General features: G+C 36.9%; 1 protein-coding gene across 1 annotated transcript in view; it reads left to right on the top strand.

Annotated features, from left to right (window-relative positions):
- The first annotated feature begins 259 nt into the window (after positions 1 to 259).
- Positions 260 to 21,726, top strand: part of tmem63c (transmembrane protein 63C) — a 38,485-nt gene continuing 17,018 nt past the window's right edge. The window contains exons 1-6 of the mRNA XM_056768152.1: positions 260 to 506; positions 14,067 to 14,346; positions 15,829 to 15,908; positions 17,540 to 17,627; positions 18,129 to 18,166; positions 18,756 to 18,898. Of these exons, the coding sequence (XP_056624130.1) occupies positions 14,113 to 14,346; positions 15,829 to 15,908; positions 17,540 to 17,627; positions 18,129 to 18,166; positions 18,756 to 18,898 (583 nt within the window). The 5' untranslated portion in view covers positions 260 to 506; positions 14,067 to 14,112. The remainder of the gene's footprint in view (positions 507 to 14,066; positions 14,347 to 15,828; positions 15,909 to 17,539; positions 17,628 to 18,128; positions 18,167 to 18,755; positions 18,899 to 21,726) is intronic.

Raw genomic sequence — 21,726 nt, 5'->3', positions numbered from 1 at the left:
GTTTGGAGACAGTACATCAGCCCATAAAAATAAAACCACATCGAAGGTACAAACGTGCATAATAAACATTTAGACGGCAGGTGTTTACTGTTTCCTTTATGTTGTTATTTGATGATTTTGTGTGAATGGTTTTATTTGAATTACATTTATCATGTTGACTTAATAATATGGATAAAAAAGAAGACACTTACAATTTTCCACCACTAGATGTCATTGCAAAGCAACACTTATTCTGTCGGTATACGTGCACATTAATAAACCATGCTTCAGTACAAAGGTATATATTAAGATGTATCTTAATGTATATGGCCACCCTGTCAACGAGTATACATCTGTAATACGTGTAAAACAAATAAAAGCAAGTTTCCTAGTTTTCGCCTCTTGATGGGGTGTCACATGACACATGGTCCCTAAGCAGACGGGCGCTCCCCGTGTGTTGTGGTGCTGATGCAGACGTACAGACAGAAGCATCAAACCGGACGCGAATCACCGGAGGTGTTGCAAAGGTAAGCCGCACTATTGTTCTGCGCACATCGTCTATATTGAACTATTTTAATTTACACAACAAGAACACGATTTAGTCGACCGTCACAAAATGCGTAATTCTTCGTAACTTAAACGTTTTAAGTGGGCGTATTGATTTAACAGTTGTAGACAGTGAATATAAAGCGCATGGGTTGTAGATAACTGCTTTTGTTTGTGCTAAACCTTGACGTCAGGAATAATAATTTAACAATTTAACATCTCGTGGTGTCTGAAAGTACGGTTGGTAAATGGATTGCTTTTGAAGGATTTGCTTTGGCTTGTTTGTTTACGATTTCCTGCATAACACCTCCAGCAGCCCCGCTGTTGTATTGAACCATGGGAGTGTACACGTTGTTCATTTACGTAAAAATAACGCTCTATTAAAGTTATAGTTGCTGTGCTGCTACTTCTAATAACTATATTTCTCAGTCCCATAACGCTGATAGAATATAGCTTAATGCCTGGATAAGATATGGGGTATAAGAGCTGTGCGTTACAAACCAGAGGATGGGGGCGGAGACAATTCTCCTGCCAAGAAGCTCTGATGATGTTAGAACAGATATTCTCAACTTTAAAAATTAGACATGTAATCTCTTCTACACTTTAAATTCAACACAGTTGCATAACTTTAAAAGGGGTAGCAAGGTCACATCAATCATTGCAAGTAGGCTACATGTTAGGGTTACTGTTCTGTTCAGTATATTTCACCCTTAAACAGAAAAAGAACGGATATATTTTGATAAAAACAATGAAACCTTTGATGCAAGATGTGTTGCATATTCATATTCACATACGACATATTCATGGCATGTACGCATTCCTTGCATAATAATAAATATTGTCTTATTTCAAAGATGATACAATTTTTCAGGACTGTAGTGTAAAATAAATGTTATTATTATAAAACATTGATCATGACTTAGATTTATGCAGATAGAGAAAAAACATTTATATATTGTATTAATAATGTTATAAGAAGAAAGTTGTATAGAAATAATGAAAGTCTTAAAAACAATTATTCGGAATTAATGACCATTGCCAAACAATTCCAGTAAAATGATACTATGCGTAAGGAATATTTAGCATACTCTGTACATACATGGCAATGTTATAGTTGAAGTATTAGGGAAGCATGACCCTGGCTGCTTTATAAGGAACATGTTCAGTTGCTTAAATACACAAATCAAACATGTGGCAGCAACTCAATGTACCTGTACATGCCCTGGGTCCCAATTCATACACTATTCATCCTAAATACAACAGTATTCAAAATTAAAATTTATATATCTCAAATTTAAATATGTTGAAATTGGTATTTTCAAAGAACCCGGATGGTCTACTATTCTCTGTGAAGATTTGTGTGCAGTTCTCTGAATTCTAAAATGGCTGATATTACCTACACCTCACCGCGTCGGGAGGAGTGTATTGACACAATGCTGTATAAAATAATGTAATTATACAGTTTAAATTACATAAAAATAATGAATAAATAAATACTTAAATGTAAGTTATCTTAATGTGTTCTAGGCAACAACAGTCACTTCGATACCGCCATATCCCTTCTGTAGTTTTTGCTACTCACTACAAGAATATACTTTCCATAACAAAAACAGTTGAGCAGCAATGCTGAAGAGGATCTAAACAGTCCCTTAGCAGCAATTGAACCAAAATGGGAACTAAAAACTAATCTTATGGTTCTGTTTTTGCTGGGTTTGCATTATGAATGTGCAGTCTACAAATCTGCTGCACCTGCTTGATACAAGTCAATATGGATTATTGTCCCAGAGGTATGTGTCTAGCACCTTGCTGAATCTATGCCACAAAGAATTTAGGCAGTTCTGATTGTAAAAGGGGATCCTTTTAATATGCATTTAAAATATGCATTTACTCAGTTTAAAGCAACATAAGATATATGGTTAATATTTGTCACTTATTGAAAAAATTTTTTTTTATAGAATAATGAAATGCATACATTTTTAGTAAGCAAATGGATCCCTTACATTCGAACACCACACAAGGGTTAAGAAGAACATCACTTGTTTATCAATTTTCTTGCATTGAAACAAGTTGAAATGAGGCTGAATGCCTCAGTGGCATTTGCGAGACTCATGGCTTACTCTGAAAGAAGTAATCTGTAAATCGATTTGCCTCCAAAAGAGTAAGCAATACCTGACATTGGCAGTCTTCATCAATTGCAAGTGTCCATCTGACTATTGAGGATAAGATGACACCAATTTCTAGTCACCAGTCAGATTTTTCCTCTGCTTTACATATGAATGAAGCATCTTGGAATGATGTTTACAGCAATGCATGATTATCCTGGTTATATAATGCAATTAATACTGGTCAAAATGTCACTGTGTTTATGACAGAATGTTGATAGAAGCTCATTATTGGATTATGAATAAATCATCACAACAAGCACCTGCTCTTGGCTGATGACTGTTTCAGCTCTTAGTTCTTCCTTTTCTCATTAACAGAGAAATAGTAGCACATTGCTTGCATTAGTTTTTGCTGTGCCAGGGGAAAATCAAAGGTTTGCTTTCATATTGATTTTCATTTGTTCCCATATGGTGAAAGTCAAAAGGAGGGCTTCGTGCCCAACCTAACTGAACTTAGCTTGGAAAATTCTGTCATGATTTACTCCCTTTTTTATAACCCAAATTCTTATTGTGACTTTAGAAAAAAGTCAGCAGTATGGCTTAAAGGGTGATGATAAGGGCTAGTCAAATAACGGCTTAACATTTCTGGTATGCATTAAGAAATCCAAAATTCAAAAAGTCCAAAATTGAAAAGGAAAGTGATTTCCATCTTTAAAGTAATTGATGTCTTATAAAGCGATTTGATCGGTCTGTCCAAGAAACCTTATGTTATTTGCAACGTTATAATTGACAATCCACAGGCAGTGTGTTCCAAAACACGCCTTTGTGCCCTTGAAAGTAACTGCAGTAAGGGTTCTACACCATGTGGAAAATCAATGTTGTTTTTATTACTGCATTCAATGTGTATTATTTAATCCGCTATATTTAAGAAGAACAGCTGTCCGTCTCCCTCCATAACTTGCACTTCAGAGGATCTGCCCTTCTAGTGCACAGGGCACAAAAATGCAAGTGGAATTCACCCAAAGATACAATAATTTAGTTTTTTTGGGTTATAAATTTAGGGGTAAACTAAAGTATTAAGTAATATAAAATATAATTAATAAGATAATATACCTTTTAATTAAATCAAGCATAGCGTTAGTTCTAGCAAAGTCTAGCTTGCTTCAGCCGATCACATCAGGTGCAGCGAATCAACGATATACAATAGTCATACAACACATAATTGACTGCGTCCTATTTAAGTTTAACTTTCTTGCCTCTTATCAGATGCTTAATCGTTCTGCACTCAAAACCCACCTCCATCCCCAGCTCCTCCATATCCACCAGTAAATTAATTTAATTTAATCCTATTATGCATCATGAACTGTTCTGGTCCCCCAGGTGAGGGGGGGCATGTATTACTGTGCTCCCGCTCTGTCCATGCAAGGCTGCATGGACGGCGGAGAGTTTGCCCAGAACAGTTTTATTCCGCCAACCTTAAATATATGCTGTTGTTTAAAGATTTGACGACAGTGGTCCTGACAGAAATATAATGAAAAGGCACAAATACTGGATGCAATATTTGTGAGCATGTTTTAATAAATGAGAAATAACAGCAAAAAGAACACTATAAAAAGGAACAAAATGCAAAACATAAAAAAAACAAAATAACAGAAGAAATGGTAGAAAACTGTCCCGCATCCTATTTATACTTTTCGAATCGGCCCCGAAAAGAAAAGTAGTTAATTTTCAATGTTTTTTTTAATCTATTTCCAAAAATGGTTTATCTTCCCTGAAAAAAGCATAGTCGACTTTGAGAATAACTTTAGTTAATTATACCTTATATGCTTCAAACTGGTTGATTTTAGCTCATTATTTTGACTGTAATTCTCTGATTGCCTCTTTTGGTTGGACATACTGTACCAACTTGGCCACTTTCTATGTCAATTTTATTGCCCTCAGTATTTAATAATAGATCTCTCTTGCATGATTTGTGATTTTTGGTAGAATATTAGTTCACAAATGAACCAAAGTACGATAATAAGAATTTGAAAAAAAAAGTTACCCCTACGTATGTAAACTAGCAGTTGTGAGCATGATTTTTCAGGCTACTAAAACAATTCATAAGACTGCAGAAGTAGGTACCTTACATATTGAAGGGTTTAAAAACCTGAAATTAAACAAAAAAGAGCGTCAACCAAGTTTGTTTATAGCCCACTGCACGGATGATCCATTAATAATTGATGGTACACTTGGCTGAGATTGAAATTGATACATCCCTCTGCAGTTCACCTAGAGCCACAGAAGCTAGGGAAGCTGAGATAAAGAAAGTTCAGGCAGGTGTATGTTTGCTGTGGTTGAATGGAACTTGTCTCCTAAAGCTTTTCATCTTAGCTGCCATCATGATCATGGAAACATCCAACAGCTGCATGTAAACTGTTTCAAGCCCTTTTTTTTCTGCACGTTTTGTCCCCAGCTTTTGCAAAATTGTTGAATAAGGGCCTCTGAAGAGGTTTTATTCTAAAATGATCTATGGCGCAATATTGTCTCATTCACACACCCACGCACACAGAGGCATAAAAATGAAGGCTGCCACCTGAGGCCTTTCACACATTGTAACAGTGACTGTTTGAGAGTCTAGAATAGCAGCCCCTTGCTATTAGATTAAGGTTAAGATAGAGGAGGTCAGATCAGTCATATAAATGCATTTGCTATAAAATATAATAAGTAAAAATGATTAAAGTCATAGCCACAAATTGTTCCAAAAATACACAGTTTTGTTTTTCAGTGAAATGTTTTTCAGGGAGGTTTGTCTGGTCTACATTTTTTTTCACCACATTGAGATGGAAAAGTTCAACTTTTCAGAGAGCGCGCGCACACCGCTGGTCATTTGAAGAAAGCGCCACAGCTCGCGTTTTCCGCGCGTTTTTAGACACGAAATGTGAATCGGGCCTAAGGCAACTTTGAATAAAACGGGTAAATTCATAGACACAAAAAGTAAATTTCACAGAATTGTACCGCTATTTTGTTGAAAAACATTTAATTTTACGTTATAAAACTGTTATTTAAAGGTATTTATCTAGTCTTAGGCTCAGACATCATGCCCACGGACAGTTGGCTGAACTTATAATGCAGAAGGCACACTTTTCTGGAAACACTTCAGGACGTAGAAGGTCGTCTTCTGATTGGTTGAATTATCAGGATTTCCAGGTGACGTGCGTATCGCGTTTTTTAACAGTCTGCCTGGAAACAACACGAAAGTGTGTGATAGAAGAAATAAGCTGTCGTGTTTACGTCTGTTGCAATAAGAATTCATCATGATCAGTGTTGGTAGAAACGCATTACAAAAGTAACGATATAACAGTAATATATTAGTTTTTGCTGTAACGCAGTAATATAAGGCATTACTAATAAAATTTGGGTAATATTATACCCGTTAAAATCTCAGTAACGCATGTTACAACAAAGTATTTTCCCCTGAAATTCTTTTTTTATTATTTACTAACACATTCCTTTCCCAGAAAAAACTAATCTGTGAGTAAAATCATATGATTGTAATACTATTTTCTGTAACTGAAATCCGATGGTTGAAATGAATGCAACGGATTCTACAAAAGGATAGAAACAAAACGAAAGTAAGTAGAAAGAGGTTCTGCGTTTATTTATAGTGGGCTCTACCACTACCATAATGCACCAGATGCCCCTTGTCTACTTTTTCGATTCGGACAGCGATAGTTAGGTACATTGTGCCATGAGCCTTCTCTGTGACTCTTTAAGATTTTGGAGTCATATATTTCACTCGAGAATTTAAGCGCATGTGAAAACGCCGACTGTGAGCGTTCGACTACTCATTGATACACATGGTTTGCCTTGGTATGGAACGTCCGCCTAAATATTGTCAAACGAGTATTAGTTTCGCAGATAGAGTACTTTGTTTAATTAACAATTTTTCATATTGTGGTTTTCCAGGGATTTATCCTGATTCAGACATTGACACTCGAATCCTTAAGTATTCATTCCTGCATTGTTTTTAGGCATTGTAGACAGACATATGGTTGTAGCCTTCAGGTATTTGCCGATTGGTTGATGGGGTATTTGTCCTGCCCCTGCTGTGCTGTGATTGGATGGCCAGGTAAAAAGTGACATAGATGTGCACAATCATTATGCGTTAACACAACACCCTCCACTGGATGTACAACGAACAGTAATAAACTATATTTTTGCATACATGCATATATTGCTAAAAAAGCGATAGAGACCATCACATAAATTCTACTGGATTTAACGGTTACAGTATGATGGGAATGTTATCAATTTTGTGATGTAATGGAAACAAAAGTCTCTACTGGTAGGGTATGTGTTGGCTTCTGTTGACGAGACCATTAATTCATACTCAAATAATGTCCAATACACACTACAAAAAGGTATTTAATAAAACCTAATGGTTTCCACTTGAGTTTTTTTTTCAGTAGGGTATTCATAACTTTGTGGTTATTTTGATCAAAGTAACTCCAAAGTAACGCAAAGTAGTATAACGCATTACAATTTGAAGACAGTAATATTGTGATATGATTAATTAATTTTAAATTGCAGTCACTAGTAATATATAATTTGTTACATTTTGGGGGTAACTGCCCAACACTGATCACAATCGATTTAACGCTTTATTCTTAAAAGTATGCATAGATCATTGCATAAACTTATAATCATTGTTGTTGCTGTTGCCATAAGCCACAAATCTATTTTTTTTAAATGTAGAATGCTTTGTAATCATAATCAATTATGTGGCCAAACCACAAAAGCACGTTTAATTGATTTATACTACAAGTCTATTTTAAAGTGAAGATTCATTCAATCTTGAAGTTTTATAATAAAACAACAAACACACATTATATGCTTAAATTGTATGTGTGAAGAGAAACAATTGCATCGTGCTGTCAATAATCTCTCATTCACTGCTTTATGACTGTTTTCCCTTTAAATGCTAATGACCTTAGATTTGCGAATGTCACTTTGATAAAAACCAAATGTGTCAATGTAAATGGAAAAGTTGTTTAATGTTTTTTAGTGGTCATTAACATTTGACTGCAACATGCTGATATTGATCAGAATCAAGTTTTCTAGAAAGCTGTGTAACAAATTGTTGTAATAATGGCTTGCCTGCTCCAGTGTTTGTCTGTGAAGAGAGTGATATGCCAGATTGCTGCTTAGATGTCACATCACTGCATTTATGACTCACATCCTTACAAGAATAGAACATTAAAGACAGAAAACATCACTACACCATTTAGGAAATATATAATATGCATCACAATCACACTTTATTAAACAATGGCAATTGTTAAAATAACTTGCAATGATTAATATTTTTAATGGAGGTTCAAATATTGGACCAAACTTCTGAGTAAGCTAAATGTCATGTAAGTCCTGCTTTAGAGATCTGTTTTGCTTACTAATAAGCAGCTTTCTTAAGGATTTGTGCAATATACAGTTTACCTGATAAAAATATCTTCTTTTATGAATGTCATACAGGTATGAATTGACAAGAGGGTGAGTAAATGATGACAGAATTTTCATTTGGAAGAACTATCACCCAAATGGATAAAGTGATAAGGGGCTTATTTTTAGCTTATTAGGATATTTCCTTTAATTATTTCTTAATTTGGTCCTCAGGTTCGGTTAATTATTGTACACCCATGATCTTCCTATTAAACTTATAATTTCCTAAATAAGACGTCTAGGTCAATAACTGTGATATGAAAATGTCCGTTGTATATGGTGGGATCTCTGGAGGAGAGAGTCTTTCATCTTCCTGGACATTTTCAGACTAATCCAGCCAATCGGTCACAGCAAATCAAGCTATTGCATTCCCCTATGAAGTATGGGAGAGAAAAATGAGAGCGTAATATTTTTGGTCTAGCAGCATTTTCATCCTGAAGCGTAGTCTGTTTTTGTATGTAAGTGATTTTTTATATTAAAGAGCACGTTCCAAAAGATCCCATTTTTTAACCTTAAGTTAATGTTAATGTTGCTTTTAGAGCATAAATAATACCGGCAAAATGTTAAAGCTCAAAGTTCAGTGCCATATTTTATTATCTTTAACAGAATTCGCTTTTCAAGGACTACAAAGAATAGCTGGATCGGAATACAGCCCTCTACTTCCCGGGAACATGGTATCATTATTCTGAGTGTTTTTAATAACCTCCGCCCACACGAATACGCCAAAAAGGGGGCGAGGCCTTCCTTAGACTAGAGAAGAGGAAGAACCGCTGGAGTAGTGTTTGGTTATCATATATCGTAAACATTTGACTGAGCTATGCACTAAACTTCTTTCAATTTCATCACAGTCCTACAGCTGGTAATAAGAATTCAGCTACACACATTCTAAGATAACCAACAGTCAAATAGCAGCTTCCATGACTTTAACATCAGCTTTGAAAGCTGTTCTGTGTGTGTGCGCATACCTCTTAAACATTTCTATGAAACGTACATCGAAGTCTTGCTTGCAAATGTTTCCTGGTCCAATATAAAAAGGCAAAACTAAAGCCTCTGTTATAAGTGTTTATTAATATAACCGGTCTGACGTCATTCGGTCTGGCGTCATTTCCCTCTCCATAGTTGGAAAAAAATTCACAATCTCTAAATGATTGGTGTTTGCACATGCACTAGCAGACCTCCGTTACACTTCAATCGATCAGCATGTTTTTAACTGATAAAGTGAACCATTGTTAATTTTTATTGCTAAAAGTTTATGAATACAGGTGCACTGAGAGGGGCACCGACCAATCACCACAGCCTGAAGGAAGCTCGCTGATATGGTATGGGTGGGACATCATCACACACACTCTAAGTGGGGAACCAATCACGACTTGGTCAGCTTTACCCATCAGAGCATATCGGAAGGAGGGACTTTATACAGACCGGAAGAAATCCAGTCGTTTCATTATAAGATGAACAATAGACTTGAAATATGGGAAATACAAAGTGTTTTTTAAATTAGAAACATGAACATCCACTGTTAAACACCCAAGAAACAAAATCAAAGCCTCTAAAACAGCCAAAGACTGGGTCCTTTAAAGCCCTTTCTCTAGCTTATCATGCAGTGTACATTTTCGTCAAATATGTAAAGTATGTGCATTGCAGATTCTATCACCGAATGGGTGTCTCGAGACCCTCGCATTCTATACTGCACTTTTTTATAAAACATTCCTGAGCGCATTGTCTCGCAAATATGCGTTCTGTGTGAATGACTCCTTAGTGGATTGGAAACTAGGCTTTTTGTTTGTTCAGACAATGGCTACATTAGGGACTATTTTGGAAACCATTTGAACCATTAATTTTCCAAGTATGTTTGATGTCACTTGTGGCGGAGAAATTACACACTTTCGCAGCTTCATCTATTGAAGCCCTGCGTGAACTGCCTTCGATACAATGAGTAAGATTTTCCTTATACAGGGTTAAACAGAAAAGCTTCGTCAACATCAGCCTGGACCTCTTTATTTAATAAATGAGATTGCTTCCAAAATGTATCAGATAAACGAAACAAGATTGCAACGCTGTCAAGACGTATCCAGGAGCCCTTTGAGGGCAGATGTCGAGAAAACAGAAATGTAACATAGATTTTGTGACATTTTGCTGTCAAGCGTGCAAGCACCACACAAACAACAAGTACTGAGGGAATAAAAGCATGTAGAAGAAACACTCATGTCTGGTGGAGTTAACAGAGATTTCCAACCAGACTTTGCTGGGATTCATTTTTAACCAACTGATGTAGGAAATTTTATCAGGCAATTAGAGTTCACCATTTGATTTACATCCTGCTTTTTTGCTGTTTCAGGTCTCTGTTTTTCAAACATACTCCAGATTATGTGCTTGCCCAAGCAGGTAATGGGTTTTCAGATGACAAATGGTCTCACTATGAGTACAAGCCGTGTTGCTGAGTTGCAGTTCAAAAGTCAGGAAAGTATCATATTGAATTCCAGGCTCATAGGCCAAGTTAAAGTCTGAGTAAAGTGACATTCCATCCATCCATTTTCTACCGCTTATCCGAACTACCTCGGGTCACGGGGAGCCTGCGCCTATCTCAGGAGTCTTCGGGCATCAAGGCAGGATACACCCTGGATGGAGTGCCAACCCATCGCAGGGCACACACACACACTCATTCACTCACGCACTCACACCCTACGGACAATTTTTCCAGAGATGCCAATCAACCTACCATGCATGTCTTTGGACCAGGGGAGGAAACCGGAGTACCCGGAGGAAACCCCCGAGGCACGGGGAGAACATGCAAACTCCACACACACACAAGTCGGAAGCGGGAATCGAACCCCCAACCTTGGAGGTGTGAGGCGAACGTGCTAACCACTAAGCCACCGTGCCCCCTAAAGTGACATTGAAATATAATAATAATATGTTTGATTTATATAGCGCCTTTCCAGGCTCTAGGATGCTGAAAAATAATCAGGACTCTGCTCTCAAATGCTTGGGGAGTGTCCGCTGTTAGGACTGAAGCCAAACCTCGCATCGTTCAACCTGACCCCAGCCCATTAGTCCAGCAGTTCTTTCCAAACTCTGAGTACTCTCCCCCTGTTTGGGGAGAAGGTTCCGGCCCCGGTATTAGCCAGAACCCAGAACGCGTTTTGGTTACAAATAGCAGCCGGCAATTTTCAAAGATAGCATTTGTGAACGGAGAAAGCTTAGAGAGACGGGCTTCAAAGGCAGCGTAGAATTCTTTTTGAATTATAAACAAAGAGCATCTTTGTTATAACCCATCAAATATAAAGAAACTACAATAGTAAGTTCTCAATCAAAAGTTATTGAAAGTGAACTTACATTTGTACAAAACTAGGCTCCAACTGGCGTTTCGGCCGCCATTATTTTTTTTCGAGCTTGAGCCTTCTCGACCAATCAGATCTTGCATGTTGTTATGGAAACGACAGGTCTCTGTCATTGTTTAGCTGTGAAAAAGGTGCTTGTCAGGACGTTTTTTTTTTTCAGAAAACTTTTTTTAACTTCGGAAGACGATGCAGATTTTTTTTTAAATGCGCTCAGGACTTTTTAAAAGGGGTTTTAAAAGGGGTTTATTCCATAGGATTGTAATTATAAAACAGATGCTACTACAGTTTACAACCCTGAGCTTGTGATTGAGCAGACACCTGATGATAGGCGCTCTAGTGATAGGGGAGGGGCCATGCATGCGGGGACGCTCCATTGCGTCATCGAGCCCCCATTTGAGCCCCGCCCAAAGAATCCTGAACAGAGAACTGGTGAAAATCTGTTTAACTCCACGATTCAGTACTACATATTTCTGAGTCTTTGGATGTGTTTCAGCAATACATTTCTAACATCTATAATGTGTTTAGAAACAATACTCAGAATTCTCTTTACCCTTTAATCCAATATCTTGTGGTGGATCAAATATCATCATGGAAGTTCGTTAATATGTGTGTGTGTGGGCGGAGGGGGGTGGTGGTTGAGGATTCTCTCAACAAATTTCTTACATACATTTTTTTTTATTAAATGGGCTTTCAGTGAACTTCTGTAATGTGAAATGTTTGTTAGATAAACAGAATACTCATTTGGCACCAATGTACATTGGGTTATTTCCATGGTTGGGTCGAAATTGGACAAACAGAACAGCAGAGTTATAAATGAACCAATGCTAGATATAGTGTGGTCCGGTCAAATGGTCGGGTCAAATATAGACAGTTTCTGGGATAATTTAACCCAGTTGGCTGGGTTCATCCCTGTTTCGACCCAACCGTGGGATGAAGATATTTTTTTAGAGTGTAGAGAAGGACTTTATATATTTAATTTGATTGGTTAAGGATGTTGGGTAGGATATTAATGGTTGATTGGATTTTAATGCTTGCCACCAGACTTATACCTGTTCTAAAACTCATTGTCAGTATTCTCAAAATAACTGCTGTAACATTATGAATCCCACGGATGTAGAGTATAGACATAAGAGAATACCAGTTTATCTGTCATTATACAACAGTTAATTCCGCTCCATAACTCTGATTGGATGAGAGACTTCCCAAGAGTGCTCAAACTGTATAGCACCAGAACAACACAGCCATACAGTTAAACTGGGTTTTCTAAAAAGGATAGCAGGAATATAATTTAAATCAATGACCAGCGAAAATTTCTATTAAGGAATATTTCATGAAAAGAGTTGCAAAGAAGTATTGTTTTTTAGTCATTTAACTTTCTGAACATTGTCTTTCAAACATAAAATGTGAAAGTGTAATTTTTATTGTACAGAATTGTACTGCACAATATAGCACAGTTCAGTTGTATCAGCTAAGCAGGGATAGGGAGAGAGAGACAGAATCTCCGTGTGTATGTTCGTTTTTGGATAAAGAAACTGCTGACTCATGGTCATAATTTCTCAGCCAGTGATACATTTGAATGGGCTGTTTATTGTTCAGTTTGTAAACAAAAAAACAAAGATTCTTATCTTTGTCAGCAAAAAGGCAGTGACCTTGTGTGGTATTGGGTATTTTGTATGTGCTCAAAACATAGAAGTGGAAAGTTATTGGGACTTACTGTTTGATTGTATTTTATCAGATTCAGTAATATTCATCTCAACATTCTACCTGATATTGATGTGCCAGAGTTCAATGTATCTTTTAAAGTTATTTTTTGGGATATCAGTTGACTGTGATGTTTGCTGTTTGCATGTTTAATTTTCCTTTCGGAATCAATGATGTGAATAAAATAAGAAAGCACAACGTTTTTTTATCAGCGGTTATTTTCTAGATTCCATGGTTTCTGTAGAGCTGAAATTTTGCATAATTTTTGGTACAAATGTTGATTTTTTTATCTGTCATTTGAACAAACAAAATATTAATCCTTGATCCTGGTTTACTGCATTATGTGTAGTCTGCTCTATATGTTTACAATATGTTCTTGTTAATGTGCTTGAGGCCAAATTCGGGAGTAAATGAAAACCATCAGTAAAATTTAATGGAATGAAGAATTTATTTCTTATTTCAATTTATACATATGGCTCGTGTTTATTTTATTCTGCACGTCACACTTAACCCTTTTAAGTGATAACTTTTTTGATATTCTAGTATAGAAATTTCACAAATCTTGACTGTGGTCACCATGGTAAGACTGAGCTTTCACTCCGCCGGGAGTACCAGATGAAAATGAATCTTCCCATATGAATAAAATAAAAAGATGTGATCATTTTTATATTTCTTTTGAATCACCTACATTAAAAGGAAATATGATTGAGAATGATCAATAAAAAAAATATATTCAAACTTATCTGTTTAATCCAAATGAATTGGCAAATCGAAACAAGCAGTAAGCATTGCCTAGTACACCAACATCACAATGTGCATCATCTGCTGCTTTTATAAATAGAATTGTGTTAATCGTTATCTGTTCTATTTTCTTTCCATCTGATTAATACACTCGTTGTTTTCTGTTCTGTCTTTTCAGTAATGCTTTGACAGTTTGAAAGGCTTCGGAGAACCGCGCCACTACCATGGCGTCGCGCTCTGACCTCTTGGGAACAGCTCAGCCGCCGCTTGTGTTTTGGCCTGCAGGTGGCGGCAGCCCTCCGGAGGAGCTGGATGTCATGAGTTTCCTGAGCTCGCTGTTGGAGGAGAACAGCACAGCAGAGCGATGTTATCACTCCCATTCTCGCAGCAGTGTGCTGCAGGGCTTGCCATTCGGAGGAGTGCCCACTGTCCTCGCCATTAATGTTGTTCTGTGGCTGGTACTGTTGCATATAAGAAGTAGTAAATCATACATGGCCACACAAACCACAATGATCTCACAAACACAAACACTCACAAAAAACATGCGGTAAAGAAATCTACCTAGTGCTTATCACATGACAGAACTGGTGAAAGAACAACATTGCAAATTAAAGCAGAAAACACTAAAAGATAAAAAAATCAATAGCTATTGAAATAAAACTGCAGACCTAAAATGGGAGAGAGTTTTGGATCTGATCAATATGCCTTTGTATTTTTTCTCGAAACGCACTTTATAAAATTCCTTTGTATAGGAATATATGGGGGAATTATTTAATTATTAAAGCATTGTGAATCTATTAAGCCATAATGCTGCAATATAATACTTTTATAGTCTTTGTCTATAAAAACAGTATCTCTTAAAATGTAAAAATATAAACAAAAAATAGCTCTCATGGGTAATTTGAGGGTGTTATGCATCATTAATGTATTATTCTGGTTACATGAGTTACATCATTGTAGTCTTTATAGGAATGAACAGGAGATTGTGTAGTATTCACTATTGTCCTTAATAAAGTCTAAAAAAAATCATTGAAAGAGCAAAAAGGATTTTTTTGAAGTTAACTTATTATTTACACACATTTGTGAAAGCTTTGAAGCGTTTACAGTCAAAAAAAATTTGACGAAAAAATAAAGTTGTCTTTATTCACTCACCCTTAGGTTATACCAAACAATTTATTGTTGAATATTAAAATACTGTGTAACATAAAAAAAAATATGCACACTTCCTATACAATGACACCTAGTAACAAGCCTGTCAAGCTCTAAAAAGGAAAAAACGTAACCATAAACAATCCATACAACCTCTCATCTATGTCAAGTCTTCTGTGTGGAGACGCACTGGCAATCATCCCCAAACCCCTAAAACGCTGAGTTTGCACCACTAATAAAGAGTGTATTTGTTTGTTTGATGTATGTTACTTTTGACCTGGTTAGGAACTTAACACAATTTAAAGTGATGCCTAAAGTGTAAAGTAACTGGAACAATAATGTCCAGATTCTAAATCTGAGATCTTGCTTACAGCATTTTAGGATTTGAAGTAGTTTCCCAGCAGTCAGAGTTTTCAGTTGTCTTGTCATTTACTTTTCCTACTGGAGTCATTATGATCACAATGTGTGCATGCTGACCTTACTGCCTGTTAGTTTCCAAGACAACCGTTCACCTCTTCTCTCTATCTCTGGCCCAAGAATACATATTATTGCTGCTGCCTAGGGGTCTAGTAGGAAGGAGGATTTGCTTACACAAATAGTTCTTATTTAATTTAGCGTGTTTGCATTGGTGTAGAAAACTATTGGCCAAATTCAAATACGATTTTTTAAAATCATATTTCACTGTGCATGTTACTTCATAACTGTAAATAATAATATTAAAGGCCACTGTAAGAAACTGGTTTAATATTTATGCATACTGATCACTCTGTGTTTGGTTTATTGTCTTTTAGTTCCTTCTCCTGATCTTTTCCTGTTTGAGGAAAGCAGCATGGGACTACGGTCGCCTGGCTCTACTAATGGAAAATGACAGGTATCATCTTTGCACTGTTGACTAACTGTAAAACATTATATAGTGTAAATAAATAAAGAACTGTGTGTGGTGTCGAAGTGAACTGAATGCTTAACAGGTCAATGTGTGACACTGGCTCCATCTCCTGGTAAAACAAGACAAGGATAGTTTTAGAGATTCTTTTAATACAATATTTAGTATAATTATAGTTTTATACTTGATATGTCATATAATGATAAAAGTTTATGTGAGATTTATTATTGTTTACAGTAACTTCATTTGCATGGAGTTTGCAAATTTAGCATTCGCTCTGTTACTTACAATTTTACTTGCAGCTACAGAAATGTGCATTCAGATTTTTTTCTATACCCTTTAATTTCTAGTTTTCTAACAAAATTGAAACTCTTACTTCATACACACACAAACAAAGAGTCCCTATGGGACCCCGTGGGTGGAATTGGATAATATGTTTTAAGGCACTGCAGCAGTCTTGCTTTACTTTGCCTCGACATGTGGCTTTAAGTCTTTGTTAATGCGTATTTGTAGCTGATTCTCTCACTGTGTATATTTACACAGTATTGCATCAGTCCGCATGGGCAGTTAGAGATTGTCTCAGAAACGCGACATCAAGGGGGCAAGGTTTGATCAAGATCCAGTCTCCTCCCATTGCATTGGGATTGGTCGACACTGGATCCAGTCTCTTTCCACTGCGTTTTGATTGGTTGACAGATTTCTGCAGCAGTTTTGCCACAGTTACTCTACCATCTCCGCATTGAGGTGTAACTAAAGTTATTCTTTTGATGGAAAACAAACTTGCTGGAGACAAACTTTATTTATCACATAGTTTTAATAATATAATAATATTTTATTTTATTAGGTTTATGGTAAGGGTTTGGTTTAACAAATATTTAACTGTGGTCATTACGCATCAAGGCGTACACTAAATGATGACATTGATAAGAGCAAACGTTGGCGACCACGAGTTCCAATTTACTCTCAAATTATGGATAAGTATATCAAGTGGGAGGAGTTGGATCTGGATCCAAACTCGCCCCCTGGATCTTGTGTTCTGCAGTGAGGACCACCTCACTTTAATAAACACAGATGGGAACTTTAGGAGCATGACACATCTGTAGTTGAAAGGGCATCGTCCATAGAACATTATACTGTATTTGGGGAGATGAGACTCGTTGTTATATACATCGTTTTGATATAGTATTTGTGTTTGTTATATAAGGATAATCTTTTTTTGTTGTATTGTGAATTGTTTGCATTTCACAAGTATTTTACTGTTTAAATCTTGCTGAAAAGCGTATTATAACGCATTTTCAATACACACTTGTGAAGTGTAAGGCTGTTATTTAGTTGCTGTATAAAAACACAAAATCTAACAATCTAAACCGTGTCAGTTTTTACCTGCAACAACTCAACCTCATGTTTTTATGATTTATTGAAGTTAAATACAGTGACAAGTAAGTCCTGTCTCTCCTGTATATATATTTGGTTCAGAACGATAACAATAAAAACAAATAAATAAAAAACAAAGAACAATAAAGAAAACAACAAATAAATAAATAAAATGTAATGGATCTGTTATTTATTTAAATCTTTTTTGTTATCTGTGTATTCAATCATTTGCCTTTGTTCTGTAGCTTGACATCACTATTCTACGGAGAACAAAGTGAAAAGGAGAAAACGCCATCAGAATCCAGCCCATCAGACTCAGAGAGCAAGGACACGGTGAGAAGCTTTAGAAAAACGTTCACACACATATAATAAACGTTTGATCACAAAGAATCGAATAAAAGCACAAGTACAAAGCTTGTGATGTAACTCTTGTTTTCATTTTCTAGAGCTAAATGTATACATATATAGAGGCTTTACATAACAACAACTTCAATCTTCCACTTGTATTAGTCAGCTTTTGTTCTGCCATGTCGCTCCAAAGATGATGTCAAAACAAACAGCCGTATAGCATTTTTAGTGTCACCCTATTTTTTATGCTCACTATCTGTCCCTTTATATTCTGACCTAACTTTGTCTCCTTGAGTTTTATGTGCATGACACTTCAAGACGTTACGGTCATTTTAAAGATTTAACGTGTGTTTACATGGCTTTTTCCACTTGTTAGACTATCCGTGTTTACTTGAAGTACAAATGACTCTGACAGACGTGCTCTGTGCTGGCCTGTTTTATATGTGCCAGACCTTTTTATGACACTCTCGTTGTCTCTCTTTATAGGGCTTCTGTTCCTGGCTCTCATCTCTGTACCACATGAAGTAAGTGTGTAAGAAATGGTGATGTCATCAAGCGGTGTTCTGTTTGCTCACATTGTATCTCATTAGGAAGGTAAAACAAGGCAAGGGCAAAGGTTTACCGGGCACTTTCCCGGAACGTCTATCGTCTGGGTGCTCTTAAAAGCTTTTCAGTACCATAAACCAGCCTGTTTCCACGGTTTCTGAAATGTTGTTTGGAAGACTGGGATAGCATGTTGGTGCCATTTTTAGCTGGTTCCTTTAAAAGCTTCTTGAACTCTCTGGAGACCTTGCTGAGAGCTTCCTCACTCGGTGTGAAGCGAAGCCAGAGGGGCGTGTGTGTTTGTGTTTTTCAACGTTTTTGGTGTGTATGAGTGCTTCTTGTAATAATAATTGCACCCAACGCCCTCTTGAAGTGTGGTCTTTCAAAAAGGCTCCACCACATATGGTGGGATTCAAAGGTTGGGACCACCTATAAAATGCATCTGTTTGCATTTTTATTACAGATTTTATCAACATAACAATTTGAGTGAAAGGTTTAAAAAATCATCATAAATATTGGATTCTCTTTATAATTTTTCATATTAAAGTTAATGTGTTTATTTCCCTTTAGAGATGAAGAGATCCGCAGTAAATGTGGTATCGATGCGGTCACGTACCTGTCTTTCCAGCGTCACATCATTCTGCTCATGATGGTGGTGTGTCTGCTGTCACTTACCATCATCCTGCCCATCAACCTCTCTGGGAACCTCCTCGGTAACTCCATCACATTCTGAACTGCTTGGTTACTGTTTACCCTAGTAGTGCTTAGCCACAAAGGACTCATGACAACAGACACAACACGTTTGGTATCCAGGAAAAGGCAGTATTCTTTAAAACAACATTACTCAATCCATCAGTGTGCGTGTAGTAAAAAGATGGACTGACGGCTTTTTGTTATGACAGGCTGTAAATTATGACTGAGACAGTGTTAAAGTTTTTTTCAGATAGAATGTAGACTTCCACTAGAGCACATTAAACAACTCTAAAATGTTTAAAGTTTATAGGTTAATATGCTCTGAATTCACTTTAGAATATTAAAACCACATTCATAAAATGGTTAAGTGCAAAGGTGAAGCAGGTGAAGCGTGTTATAGTTTTTTTGGTAAAATACATTCTTCTTTCCCGAATTGATGTACAAAAACTACAGCAGTAATGATAAGGCCCTGGCTTCAGCGGAACGCTGGAAAGGAATAGAGGTCTCAATTTCAATACAGTGTGTAGGATCATTACAAAAAGTGTACGAGCACCTGAAAGCCAAAAATACCATAAGGAAAAAGATATTCTGACTAATAAAACCATGTTCATGCACACCTGTAAGCAATATTCACTTTCTAGATCACTTATCACCTGCAAGTGAGCCTACGTGAATCAGCCTCATATCCAGCATGGAACACACCCATTTTTACCCATAACTAGTCAATGCAAAGCACCTCATGAATACTGATTTATATATTAATAAGACTGGCATCCAAACCACTGTGTTCTGCAGTTATCATATTTGATGCTGTCCCTATTCAGTCGGATCATCTCCTCCTCATGCGCTCATAGTGTGATGGTGAGACAGCGCTGATTAAATATTTAGATTGGATTTTTATTTAATATTGTGTTGGATTTTTCAAGGTGTGCTTGAAACAATTATCACTCAATACAAGCGCAAATAACTCTGCAGATTTAATCTTCGTCATAATGTGGATCTCTGTGTGAGGAATAAATTCTTATAATCGTTTTTATCACACACTCACTTTCTGCAATCTAACTAGAGTTCACTAACTCGTTTTTGTCACACCTTGTCTCCAGACTGTGTGTACGCATGGGTCGGAGATGCTTAACAGCTGTGCACATTCTTCAGTCAAGTTCGATCACAACCTTTGCGTGGAAAGTGCCGTACGCACGTTTCCAGGCCCCTTTTGTGCGTACGCAACGTTTATAAATGAATCCCCAGATGTTAGTTTTTTGAATGGATGTCAATGGGTTTTGTTAGCTGTTACGGGTTCTCCAATTGGAAGTATTAATGACCCACCCATCTCCCTATAATAAAAGTATACCGTAGCTGTGTCCCAAATGACATACTATGCACTTAAACTGTGCACTATGCACTCAACGAAGAGTAGTTTAGTCCCAAATGGAATAACTAAACGATTTTATACTAACCGGAAGTATATCGGTTTCCCGGACGAGCGCCAATGAAGTCAATCGTACGCCACATTCTTTTTTGAGGATTTTCAATGTGAAAGAACTACTCACACTATTTATAATACAAAATGGCGTAGAATAGTGCGTTGTTCATAAACCAGATAACATGAGGGAGTGAATTTATACGTTCACTCAGCTCATCGCCAGTGAAAATTTCTTAGAAATGAATGTCGATAAACGTCTCCAAAAATGCTGGTAATAGGCACGCTCAATTATCGTCCCTGTGTGGACAAGCTTTAATGATATATGAAAAAAATTAGTGCTGGTCAACGATTACATTTTTTCTGTGATGAATATGGGAATTTTTATTTATTTGTACATTTCAGAGTGAGAAGACGTTAAAAAGGACTCTGTATAGTAGTTATTCTCTAGGTGCGCATGTTAAAACATGTTTTCTGCATTAGCGTCTCACTGCATACAATCCACCCAACAAATTCAGTCTCATTGCTGCTTTGTACCTTAGCCAGGTTTTTTGGGGGGGAGAATTAGGTTTCAGTCTGAAAGCAACGATAGACTGTTAATGTTATCTGATAATGTAAATTGTATAATGGTATCTTATAAGAACTGATTATGCTTTGATTAAAGAATACAAAATACCTAAATTGTTAGTAGTGAACAGCTAAATAGTTGTATACTGTATGCAGGTATCATTATTATGCATGGATTTTCCCACATTTTAAACATAAATTAGAGCTCAAATGAGCAAAAATCTATTAGCCAAGATGTACAATAAACAAACATGAAAGAAGCAGGTTATGCTAAATGTTATTTTGATCTTTTGGAGCTCTGTGGGTGCAAATTCCGTGTGGGCTAGCTTATGAATGACTCTAAGGGCCTGGGAAAACTCCTAAAGAAGTTGAAGAGCTCGATCTCAACCATCCATTAGTGGATATGTGTAAAAGCATAATTCAGACCACCCTACAGTGTTTGAAGATGGTTGGGTGGCACGATAGAGGGTTAGAACGGGCCAAATTAAATATGGGAAAGGCCCTGAATGTCCGCGCCACAAGAAGAGCATTGTGAAAAGCCACCGGCTTTACCTCGTGTTGTTCTCAGAGCTGCAATAAGCATTTCATATGACTTAGCCGATCTTGGTGGCAGGATTTTTACTGCCGACTTCTAAAAGAGTGGTGAGTTATCGTTGCATGTGGACGTGTGGTAGACCGATCTGTGGTGTCGTTTTGGGGCCGGCTGGTTAGAATAAGGTGGGGGTTTTGACACTAACCATAATCTCCATGCAACCGTTTGACACTGTATTTGTTAAATAAACCAGCATGCTCGCAAATTTATCATAGCAACCAAACCAAGAGCATAATGATTGGGGTGCAGAGAAATTCCACATTCACAGT

The sequence above is a fragment of the Triplophysa dalaica genome, chromosome 15, assembly GCF_015846415.1.
Source record: "Triplophysa dalaica isolate WHDGS20190420 chromosome 15, ASM1584641v1, whole genome shotgun sequence".
NCBI lineage: Eukaryota > Metazoa > Chordata > Actinopteri > Cypriniformes > Nemacheilidae > Triplophysa > Triplophysa dalaica.
This window is presented reverse-complemented; position numbering and strand designations above follow the sequence as displayed.